The sequence below is a fragment of the Stigmatopora argus genome, chromosome 1, assembly GCF_051989625.1.
Source record: "Stigmatopora argus isolate UIUO_Sarg chromosome 1, RoL_Sarg_1.0, whole genome shotgun sequence".
In the NCBI taxonomy this organism is placed as follows: Eukaryota; Metazoa; Chordata; class Actinopteri; order Syngnathiformes; family Syngnathidae; genus Stigmatopora; species Stigmatopora argus.
Window position 1 is genome coordinate 8,217,265 of NC_135387.1, and position 11,370 is coordinate 8,228,634.

General features: G+C 40.6%; 2 protein-coding genes across 3 annotated transcripts; one reads left to right on the plus strand and one right to left on the minus strand.

The window, feature by feature from the left end:
• Nucleotides 1-706: 706 nt before the first annotated feature.
• LOC144091339 (cerebellin-4-like) lies at nucleotides 707-6,372 on the plus strand. The gene is made up of 3 exons (XM_077623635.1): nucleotides 707-1,217; nucleotides 2,017-2,133; nucleotides 3,617-6,372. Exons 1-3 carry the CDS (start codon nucleotides 954-956, stop codon nucleotides 3,812-3,814), a joined length of 579 nt encoding a protein of 192 aa, XP_077479761.1. The 5' UTR covers nucleotides 707-953; the 3' UTR covers nucleotides 3,815-6,372.
• Nucleotides 6,373-6,890: 518 nt separating this feature from the next.
• Nucleotides 6,891-9,835, minus strand: LOC144091219 (uncharacterized). Of its 2 annotated transcripts, XM_077623428.1 has the most exons (3): nucleotides 9,748-9,835; nucleotides 9,640-9,669; nucleotides 6,891-8,070 (listed from the first exon to the last, which is right to left on the minus strand). In XM_077623428.1, the coding sequence occupies exons 1-3, from the start codon at nucleotides 9,800-9,802 to the stop codon at nucleotides 6,938-6,940; spliced, it is 1,218 nt and encodes a 405-aa protein (XP_077479554.1). In that variant the 5' UTR covers nucleotides 9,803-9,835; the 3' UTR covers nucleotides 6,891-6,937. The 2 variants fall into 2 exon arrangements, with proteins under 2 accessions (XP_077479554.1, XP_077479637.1); XM_077623511.1 differs by lacking the exon at nucleotides 9,640-9,669 and having other exon boundaries at nucleotides 9,748-9,810.
• Between the last annotated feature and the right edge of the window lie 1,535 nt (nucleotides 9,836-11,370).

Genomic DNA, 11,370 nt, shown 5'->3' on the forward strand with positions numbered 1-11,370 from the left:
AGGCACACTGTTGACGTAAAATTGTTCAAATCCTTTCTTTCATTGAGCAATGAAATGGGGGAAAGCAAATATTCTCAGATTTATTTTGGTTAAAAAAATCTGGGAAAATATTCTTTTATATTTTGTGTCTGTATTCTCGAAATTATTAACTATTATATTACATTATACAATATAATATAGAAAAATAAAACAAAGGAGAACAAAACAGGAAATATTCTTTTTCTGAATCGCTTATCCTCACAAGGATCACGGGGGGTCCTGTAACCTATTCCAGCCAACTATGGGCACCAGGCAGGGGACACCCTGAACGGGTGGCCAGCCAATCACAGGGCACAAGTAGAAAGACAACCATTTTTGTAGGAAACCTGAAGTCAATACACTTGGTTTACTGTACGATGTGGTGGGCTGGATTCGGCTCAGCGGGCCATGGGTTTGACATCGCTGCCATGATATGTGACACAAGCTGTCTTTGAAACAATTACTGTTTTATAAAAGAATGTAAAATCCCTAAGATATTAAGCTCCCATGTAATAAATGAATGGTTATCCTAAACTGACGCTGATTTGAAGAGACTCAGGAAAGAATGCAAAATATGACAACCAACCCCGCTCTCCCCTAATTATATTTGGCGTAAGTGCCGCACCTGACCGTTGCTAATTGACGTCGCGCGCGCGTGCGCGCAGAGCCGTGCTGAATTTGGGCGCAGAATCAAGCGACATCACTGAGCAAATCTGCTCAGGTCTGAGCGTAAGAGCAGCCGCGTGCTGTCGGGGACCTTCCTGATTTTCATCGTGGATTCGAACTGTGTATTGATTTGTTGGATGACGCTCGCAGGCGGTTCCCATGCCGGCAATTTGGGCTGCAAGAGAATGCAGCGTGCTGAACGGGTGTCTCTCGTGGACTCGGCTCAAGTGCTGACCCACTAGTGAAAAAGTGGCGGAGAATTGGCAAGCATGCGGCTGCTCCTGGGATGGGGCGTGCTGGGGGCTCTCGTGGTGATGCTGAGATGCCAAAACGACACGGAGCCCATCGTGTTGGAGGGTAAGTGCCTGGTGGTTTGTGATTCCAACCCGGCCGCCGACTGGCGGGGGTCCAACTCGCCACTTGGCATCTCGGTGCACGCCGCCAACTCCAAGGTGGCTTTCTCGGCGCTGCGGAGCAACAACCACGAACCCTCCGAGATGAGCAACAAGACCAGGATCATTTACTTTGATCAGGTCAGTCCCTGTACATGTGTGGAGGAAAGGCTTCATCCTGCATATCCATCACCTGCAAACACCTGTGATGTCCGCATAGTTAAATGGGAATCAAGATTGCATGGCCGTTTTGCGTTCAGTTACTACCATCTAGTGGTGAAGGTTTGCTATTGCAGTTAACAACAGGTCTGTATATATATAATATATATATATATATATATATATATATATATATATATATATATATATGTGTGTATGTATGTGTGTGTATGTGTGCGTGTGTGTGCGTGTGTGTGCGTGTGTGTGCATGTGTGTGCATGTGTGTATATGTGTGTATATGTATATATATATATATATATATATATATATATATATATATATATATATATATATCACACTCATACCTAGGGCCAATTTAGAGTGTCCAATCAGCCTATCATGCATGTCTTTGGAATGTGGGAGGAAACCGGAGCACCCGGAGAAAAGCCACACAGGCTGGCAACCATTTCAGGGGGTCTTCTCCTGCTGCCCATGGTTGGCTGGTATAGGCACCAGCACCCCTCTGTGAGGATAAGCGGTGTGGATAAATAACAAAGATAGATACCTCTTAACCAATAAAAACAAGTAAAATATGGCATTTCAATATTGCGGAATCTTTGAAAAACACACTGCTTTTATGTGACATCACTTTATTCACTTTTACTTCCATTGTTTCTGAAGTTAATTAGAATTATAGTCTGCCGATAATCATTGATACTGTCCTCTATTAACAAAAGGAAAAATATATTTGTGAACTTCTGTTGTGCATCCTCTCTTGTAGGTTCTTGTAAACATTGGAAACTTTTTCACATTTGAGTCTGTGTTTTTGTCCCCAAGAAAAGGAGTCTACAGTTTTAACTTCCATGTCATTAAAGTGTACCAGAGTCAAACCATACAGGTACGTGGTATTTTGCCTTTCTTTATTAACAAAATAGATAGAGAAGTAAATAAATTACACTGTCATGATGGATTTACACATTACTCAAGTGCTTGATTGCTGTTCCTGTTAGAATTAGGAATATATAAAAGAGCTATTTATTTCCACTCTCCCATTTAATATTGATAATCCACGGGCTCTTCAGATTAATGTGCAATTCTGTTTCTATTGTATTTAGATGAAATAAGTATTGATTAGGTCCAAAGCACAGCTAAACTGCCATTCACCAATTGCTATTTATTTCCACTCTCCCATTTAATATTGATAATCCAGGGGCTCTTCAGATTAATGTGCAATTCTGTTTCTATTGTATTTAGATGAAATAAGTATTGATTAGGTCCAAAGCAAAGCTAAACTGCCATTCACCAATTTCTATTTTCTCAAGAAAGCTCGGTAAAATGTGCCATTACTGAAATAGGCCATTTTTATTCAATTTGATCAGTGTATTACATTGTTTTTCATTCATTCATCTTCCATACCACCGGTACTCGGACGTTTCGTCGAAAGACGTTTGGTCCCCGGACGTTTGGTCAACCGGACGTTTGGTCGACCGGACGTTTGGTAGAACGGACGTTTGGTAGAACGGACGTTTGGTAGAACGGACGTTTGGTAGAACGGACGTTTGGTCGCCGGGTTGTTACTGTTGAAACCAGCTCTCAAAATTATAATCATGAGAGAGAGAGTGAGTTTAATATCTAAATATCTAATATCAAAATATCAACAGTAAACTCTCTGTCATAATTTGACAGCGAGCGAACCCGGCGACCAAACGTCCGTTCTACCAAACGTCCGGTCGACTAAATGTCCGGTCGACCAAACGTCCGGGGACCAAACGTCCGGGGACCAAACGTCTTTCGACGAAACGTCCGGTCACGCATACCACCCATCCTCGAAAGGTTTGCGGGGGTTGCTAGAGCCTAACCCAGCTGTCTTCGGGCAAAAGGCTGAAGCCCATCGTAGCTGACTCCAGGCCTGAGGCAGGAGACACCCTGAATCGGTGGCCAGCCGATTGCAGGGCACAAGTAGATGGACACCGGTACCTAGGGGCAATTTAGAGTGTCCAATCAGCCTACCATGCATGTTTTTGGAATATGGGAGGAAACCGGAGTGCCCGGAGGAAAACCACACAGGGCTGGGAAGAACATGCAAACTCCACACAGGTGTACGTGACCTGGATTTGAACCCAGAGCTGTGAGGCCAACACGCCAACCACTCGCTCCACTGGGCCACCTCATTCAAACACTTATTTATACTATTGTTAAAATTCCAATGTGACTATTTATTTACATGAAAACTGTAAGTGAAATTGACTTGCTTAAGAAAACTCAAAAAGCGCTTTTCATGAAAATTAAAAGACGGGACTTTTTGCTGACTACTTTTGAACAGAAACCAAATTCACCTTTTCAGTCCTGAGTTTTTTTCACATTTAATGTCTGGCTTTCAGGTGAACCTAATGCTAAATGGCAGACCCGTCATCTCAGCCTTCGCTGGTGACAAGGATGTAACCCGTGAGGCCGCAACAAATGCAGTTCTGCTCTATTTGGAAAAGGAGGACAAAGTCTACCTGAAATTGGAGAAGGGCAACCTGGTCGGTGGATGGAAGTACTCCACATTTTCGGGTTTTCTTGTCTTTCCGCTGTGAAAAAGAAGAACAACAGCTTGCAAACTGTATTCTCTATCATGATGTATCGTTTCTGTATAGATCAAAACACCCGCCCAACCAGTGTTCCAAACCAAGTTTTTTATGATGCATTGTTTAGCGCGATCCTTTCAATCAAGCAGGCGACAGAGAGAAACCTTCCACAGCCCTAAGCATATTGTTGTCATGACCACTGTTGCATTTAAGTATACACCTGCTCTTTGGACTTTAAAAAAAATGTTGTACCCAAAATGCAATGCAATTATAGCATTTGGGGCTAAAATCGATAATGTATCCTTGCTGTCCAATTAAATTTCATAGGTGTATTTATGACAAAGAACTATATATATACTTTAAAATGACCGGGTATGAAACAAATTTGTGCAGTAATGAAAATTATCTTCTGAAATTATTTGCAAAACCAAAAACCTGCTTTCACTTTTAGGCATTTATTTTCACAACTTATAAGGGGAATTTCATCAAACAATGGGTTTGAGGCAGAAGTGATATTGATGGAAAGACTTCAAGTTTATACTTGAATTCTTTCCATCAATATCACTGTAGTCACTTTGTCATCCACTAAATTTGGATATTGTAAACACAGGCCTAAAGCATACAGCAGAAAACATTATCTTATTGAATCCAGAGCATTAGATCAAGAGAAACTATTACAACTATTAGAAATTGGATACTTGTGTTATAATTATTACTGCTTTATGCTTGTTTTTTTTTTTATTATTATCAACATTCAGTGTCATTCCTGTGTGCGCGAGGTGGTATTAACCGCATTATCTAGTGGTTGTGAAAACTACAGGTAAATTGGGTAGTATTCTGGACCTTGCCCAGTATTCCATTTAGATTTCGGAAGATGGAGAAATCTGCAGTAAATGGGGAGATTCTGGATTCCTAAATGTATCATCCAATAGTTCCCAGTTATCAGATATTGTACATTTTAAAACCTGGCAAAAATTTTGCAAATTAGTTTTCTTGTTAGACAATGTGATGCAACAGCAAAGGCAATTGATGGAATTAAAACATTCTGAGAATTCTTTGTCACATCAAAGAGAATAGAGATATTACGGTGAGTCGGTCCCTACTGAATTTATTAGTGTGCACAAAGTTTCATGTTCAGCACATGTTTAGAGCGTAAAATAATAATAAACGTGTAAAACTTTAATTTTGGCCAGGAGGTAGCGCCATGACCGTGATAAAAAAAAAACAACCACCAAATTTCATAGGTCTGAATTCTCAATTAATACGTGAAATTTCTCTAGGTTTTCTTGTCTTAGCAAATAATTTGAATTCAGTGTTGTCATTTAACAACTCCTTTGAGTAAAAATAATCACGTTTGTAAAATGCATGTTCAATATAATGTGGTTGAAGCAGAACATTAAAAAGAATCTTTTTTTTTAAATTATCCCTTGGCACTTTATGCATAACACGATATGACAAGTCATCCTCCCTAATTATACAGATGGTTGAATGGTTTTGTTTTTGTTTTTTGACAATTTACACAAAAATAAATTCATAATTTCCTGTTTCATCCAAGTATGAAACATATTTACAGTCGGCCAAGTAGGTGGTGTGGTTACTATAACACACTACATAGTTGAAATGTATTAAATCCCTTTATTGTCATTGTATAAGACAATGGAATTGTGGTACAGTTCCAACAGTAGGAAAAAAGTCTACTGATGAACTCATATACAGTACAAGGACAACACTTTTTTTTAATTGCATCTTTGTCAAACTTGCTGGGTGAATGTACCATGGGCATAGTATCTTGCAAATAACGAGATTATATCCCCCAAAGGATTAGTCAAGAAATCAGAATCTGTACATATGAAATAAATCATAGCAGAATTACTGGTTTCAAAATTGCCATAGGAATAAACTGATTACCATTAAGATAATTAAATTGAAATAACCAATTGATTTTCAGTGGACGCTAATCGTGTTATTTAATTCAGAGGCACTGGAGTTGTAAAAAAATGTGTTGCCATACTACTGCAGTTGAAGTGGAACTGGGTGCACGGGTAAGTGCATTAACAAAAGAACAAATGTTGATTGCCACTTCAGAGAACAAAATTCTGCATTATTAGAACTGATCTGGAATTTTCATTTGATCTTATTTTGCTAGGTACATGACTGCATGTTAAAACATTAAACTGTATTCATTTTTTACTACCATCTTGAGTTTCATCTGTCAGCCAGTGGGCATCTTACCTTATAACGGAGTTATTTCTCCCCATACATATTCACAGGTTATTTTCAATTTCTCATCTTCCATCTCATTTTCTGAAACGCTTTATCTTCAAAGGTTGCGGGGATGCTGGAGCCAATCCCAACTGACTTTAGGCCAGAGGCAGGGGATACCCTGAATTGGACACAAGGAGATGAACAACCATTCACGCTTACACTCCTAATTAAGGGCACTTTAGAGTGTCCAATCAGTCTACCATGTGTGAGAGGAAACTGGAGTCCACGGAGAAAACCCACACAGGCCCAGGGAGAACATGAAAACTCTACATGGATTTGGACCCAGGTCCCCCACTGAGACCATCACATTATCAATTCATCCACCAGGCCGTATTTAGGACTTAAATAAAATACATCGCCCAAATGATCTGGATTGCTTTCTTCAAACTTGCAAGTGACTAAAATACATATGCAGTTGTCACGAAAAGGGAAGGCTGGTTGAATAATCACACCAGCAAAGCACAGTATATTTACTCTTGTCCAGGCTTTAATTGTTCCTTTTCACATTGTATTTTTCCTCCCCCATAAGTGACCCAGGATTTTTACAACTAACCTAGTTCAACCAAACAAAACAATTTGGGGCTGGGTACTACATTGAAATATGGAAGTTGACAACTACAGAATCCCAGCAGAGATGCTCAAAATAGGGATCATCCAACGCCAAGCGTTGGAATACTCAAAACCGAGGTTAGGCAAAACATGTAATTTCTACAGTTCAAACCTTCAGTTTTAGAGCTGCGAGGCAATATGCAGTAATCTCCTTTGGATTACCATTACAACATTCCCCTTTTAAATTTGGAGAAAGGGGTAAGCACAAGTATTAAAGGTTACTGTTTATTGTTTGTTGCAAAAGAAAACAATTACACACTAAACAGTGACTGAAAATGCCTCATCAGAGTTTCCTTCATCCATATCTTCACCAAGGCTGAAGTTGAGGCTCTGCTGTCCCTGGGTGGCGTTGTGGTGGTCCCACATGAGGCTCTGCTGTCCCTGGGTGGCATTGTGGTGGTCCCACATGAGGCTCTGCTGTCCCTGGGTGGCATTGTGGTGGTCCCACATGAGGCTCTGCTGTCCCTGGGTGGCATTGTGGTGGTCCCACATGAGGCTCTGCTGTCCCTGGGTGGCATTGTGGTGGTCCCACATGAGGCTCTGCTGTCCCTGGGTGGCATTGTGGTGGTCCCACATGAGGCTCTGCTGTCCCTGGGTGGCATTGTGGTGGTCCCACATGAGGCTCTGCTGTCCCTGGGTGGCATTGTGGTGGTCCCACATGAGGCTCTGCTGTCCCTGGGTGGCGTTGTGGTGGTCCCACATGAGGCTCTGCTGTCCCTGGGTGGCGTTGTGGTGGTCCCACATGAGGCTCTGCTGTCCCTGGGTGGCGTTGTGGTGGTCCCACATGAGGCTCTGCTGTCCCTGGGTGGCGTTGTGGTGGTCCCACTTGAGGCTCTGCTGTCCCTGGGTGGCGTTGTGGTGGTCCCACTTGAGGCTCTGCTGTCCCTGGGTGGCGTTGTGGTGGTCCCACTTGAGGCTCTGCTGTCCCTGGGTGGCGTTGTGGTGGTCCCACTTGAGGCTCTGCTGTCCCTGGGTGGCGTTGTGGTGGTCCGACTTGAGGCTCTGCTGTCCCTGGGTGGCGTTGTGGTGGTCCCACATGAGGCTCTGCTGTCCCTGGGTGGCATTGTGGTGGTCCCACATGAGGCTCTGCTGTCCCTGGGTGGCGTTGTGGTGGTCCCACATGAGGCTCTGCTGTCCCTGGGTGGCGTTGTGGTGGTCCCACATGAGGCTCTGCTGTCCCTGGGTGGCGTTGTGGTGGTCCCACATGAGGCTCTGCTGTCCCTGGGTGGCATTGTGGTGGTCCCACATGAGGCTCTGCTGTCCCTGGGTGGCATTGTGGTGGTCCCACATGAGGCTCTGCTGTCCTTGGGTCATGTTGTAGCCCCTTTGATGATTAAGCAGGTCAATGTGTCTTGCATTGTCTTTAAAGTTGACATTTGTCACTGGCTGGCCTGAACACAAAAAGATTCACATTAGTAAATTAGTGGTAATTCAACCAATAGATAAATTGTATTACAAATCAACAGAGCCAATTGCCAGACCTCAACGAACACTTTCTTCCAACGTACTATGACCAGAGCACACAGTGGACTTGACATTCAACCAGAATTCATCATTGATCAATATTAAGTAAAAATATTTTAAAGTTATATTTTAAGCTACTCTAGCAATATGGAATTTCACTAATAAATGTGATTTATTGATGCAATAGTCTATAGTCACCATTCACAAGTCTGTCAATTTCAGGGACCAAGTACAGACGCTCTCCTACTTACGAACATTCAACTTACGAACAACGGTACATACGAACATGTCTGCAAATTGCGTTTAAGTCCAAAAATGTTCGCAAGTCCAATTTTGTATTTCGCCTTTTTCAGAGTAGTACTTCTTTCCGCCGCTAATACCGACGCCTGGCGCTGTGAGAGCTCAGCTCATTCAGCATCTACCTTCTTCTTCGTTGCAATGCGGAAGTGCGTGAATGTATCTCCAGTGTGCAAAGAACCTTTTTCATTTGTATCATTAAATATCTCATGCATCCAATATTGAATATGGTTGGTAAAAAGCTAAAGGCTTCTATTGAGGGAGTTGCAAGGAAGAGGCAAGCCATTTCATTTGAAACGAGTGGCAATAATAACGAAGCCTGATGCGCGTGAGAGTGGTGAGCGTTGCACATTCAACACCATTTATAAACAGAAAGATCGAGCAGCAGGACCCAAATATTGAACGTTGCACAAAGTTTGCAAATCAATTGAATGATGCCATACAGTGCTACCGCATCATTTATGATGAAAAAAAGAAGAAAACTGCAATTGTCATTAGGTCGCTTCTTTTGGCCAGTTTCTAATACATAAATCTCTCCCTCTCCACAGTCCTGTACATATTCTCTCCATTTTATTAAATGTTTTTTTTTCAGTACAAACCAATGCGTGTTACTTATACAAGCCTTAAACATACAAATGCACTTATATAAACCTTCAATATACTTATATCGGCCTTAAACATAAATTATAATACAAAATATTGCACTGAATCAACTTACAAACAAATTCAACTTATGAACAATCGCTCGGAACCAATTGCGTTCGTAAGTTGGGGAGCGTCTGTAATACTGTTCATTCAGACAACACAATGTCATGGTCTTGATGACATGCCAAGTAACACACATTTGATGATAAATAACAATTTTTTTGGCTCACGTCAAAACACCCTGTTAACTGCTCAAGAAACACTGACAGCGATCGATTTCAGCCTTCAACTTGGGCACCTTCCAAAAGGACGAATAAGTGTCAATTTTCCTCTAACTCCTAAGTATGCACCTCTTTTCCACTCTCTGAAGTAAAAATCACAGCCAGTGTCCAATGAACATTTGCTCATTCTCTACCCCCTCTTACATAAAATCATCACTGTGAATGTCCACCAATGAAGACACATCTGTAAAATGTGTCATCCCAATCCAGGGAGCTGATCAAAAATTATCTTCTCTAGCACACTGCCTTTCATCAGCACAGTATTGTAATCACCTTTTGTAACACCAACAGAATCAGAAAGGCCTGCAAGGAAACAAAACACTTATCAGCACTCGGTGAGGCAAAGATTTCTGAAAGCTAGTCCACAATCGGATGTCTTACCTTTTTCCATCAAGACGGCATTCGCCAACACAAGTCCAAGCCAAACTAAGGCCATGATGTCACTGCTGTAGAGCAAGTCATGACAGTGAGTAACTGCAAGAGCTTTTAAAGCAAGAGAAAAGGAAACACAGGTGGGAATAATTGGCATCAATTAGCACTACCACAGCTGCAACATTTTCATAAACAGGGTTAACCCAATGTTAGAAGAGCAATGTAGTTTTGATTGTTTATCAATGCTCTCAACTGGGTTTGGTAAATGGTATGATTTCCCCATATTGAAAGATCATGAAACTTTGTAAACAACTGTTTCGGAAATAACCCATTCAAATAATACCTTCATCGAAAAAATGTCAATGTCAAAAGCAATTTTATTCAGAAGTATGAACAAAAACAAAGATTAAACATTCAAAAGTAATTTCAATGAATCATTTTCTGTATTGCTTACCCTCACAAGGGTAACTTATGTAATATGATCAGGTGATAAAACTATGGTCAGCAGGCAGGTGGCAACCGGAATTGGTTGCCAGCCAATCGCAGGCCACAAGGAGACAGACAACCATTCATGCTCACCTCGGGACAATTAATAGTGTTCAACCAGACTACCCTCCATGTTTTTCAGATGTGGGAGGAAGAGAACCCAGAGAAAACCCACACAAGCCTGGGGAGAACATGCTAACTCCACACAGGTGGACCGACCCACATTTGAACCCAGGTCTCCCACTGTGAGGTCAACACACTAACCACCCTATTTATATATATATATATATATATATATATATATATATATATATATATATATATATATATATATATATATATATATATATATATATATATATTGGACATTCACAGTGATGATTTTATGTAAGAGGGGGTAGAGAATGAGCAAATGTTCATATATATATACATATATATATATATATATATATATATATATATATATATATATATATATATATATATATATATATAATTTCATGGGGGGCCCATGAATGAGTGGTTATCTAGTGGTTGTGAAAACTACAGGTAAATTGGGTAGTATTCTGCACCTTGCCCAGTATTCCATTTGATTTCGGAAGATGGAGAAATCTGCAGTAAATGGGGAGATTCTGGATTCCTAAATGTATCATCCAATAGTTCCCAGTTATCAGGTATTGTACATTTTAAAATCTAGCAAAAAAATTACAAATTAGTTTTCTTGTTAGACAATGTGATGTAACAGCAAAGGCAATTGATGGAATTAAAACATTCTGAGAATTCTTTGTCACATCAAAGAGAATAGAGATATTACGGTGAGTCGGTCCCTACTGAATTTATCAGTGTGCACAAAGTTTCATGTTCAGCACATGTTTAGAGCGTAAAATAATAATAAACGTGTAAAACTTTAATTTTGGCCAGGAGGTAGCGCCATGACCATGATAAAAAAAAAAAAAACACCAAATTTTCATAGGTCTGAATTCCCAATTAATACGTGAAATTTCTCTAGGTTTTCTTGTCTTAGCAAATAATTAGAATTCAGTGTTGTCATTTAACAACTCCTTTGAGTAAAAATAATCACATTTGTAAAATGCATGTTCAATATAATGTGGTTGAAGCAGAACATTAAAAAGAATCTTTTTTTTA

Bases quoted from the DNA above. Each gene is read 5' to 3' on its own strand.
- LOC144091339 (XM_077623635.1), top strand. From the start codon at position 954: ATGCGGCTGCTCCTGGGATGGGGCGTGCTGGGGGCTCTCGTGGTGATG. The intron at 1,218-2,016 runs GTCAGTCCCTGT...CCTCTCTTGTAG, and splicing joins GGATCATTTACTTTGATCAG to GTTCTTGTAAACATTGGAAA. The intron at 2,134-3,616 runs GTACGTGGTATT...TCTGGCTTTCAG, and splicing joins ACCAGAGTCAAACCATACAG to GTGAACCTAATGCTAAATGG.
- LOC144091219 (XM_077623428.1), bottom strand. From the start codon at position 9,802: ATGGCCTTAGTTTGGCTTGGACTTGTGTTGGCGAATGCCGTCTTGATG. The intron at 9,670-9,747 runs GTAAGACATCCG...GTTTCCTTGCAG, and splicing joins TGCCGTCTTGATGGAAAAAG to GCCTTTCTGATTCTGTTGGT. The intron at 8,071-9,639 runs GTGATTACAATA...TTTTGTGTTCAG, and splicing joins TTCTGTTGGTGTTACAAAAG to GCCAGCCAGTGACAAATGTC.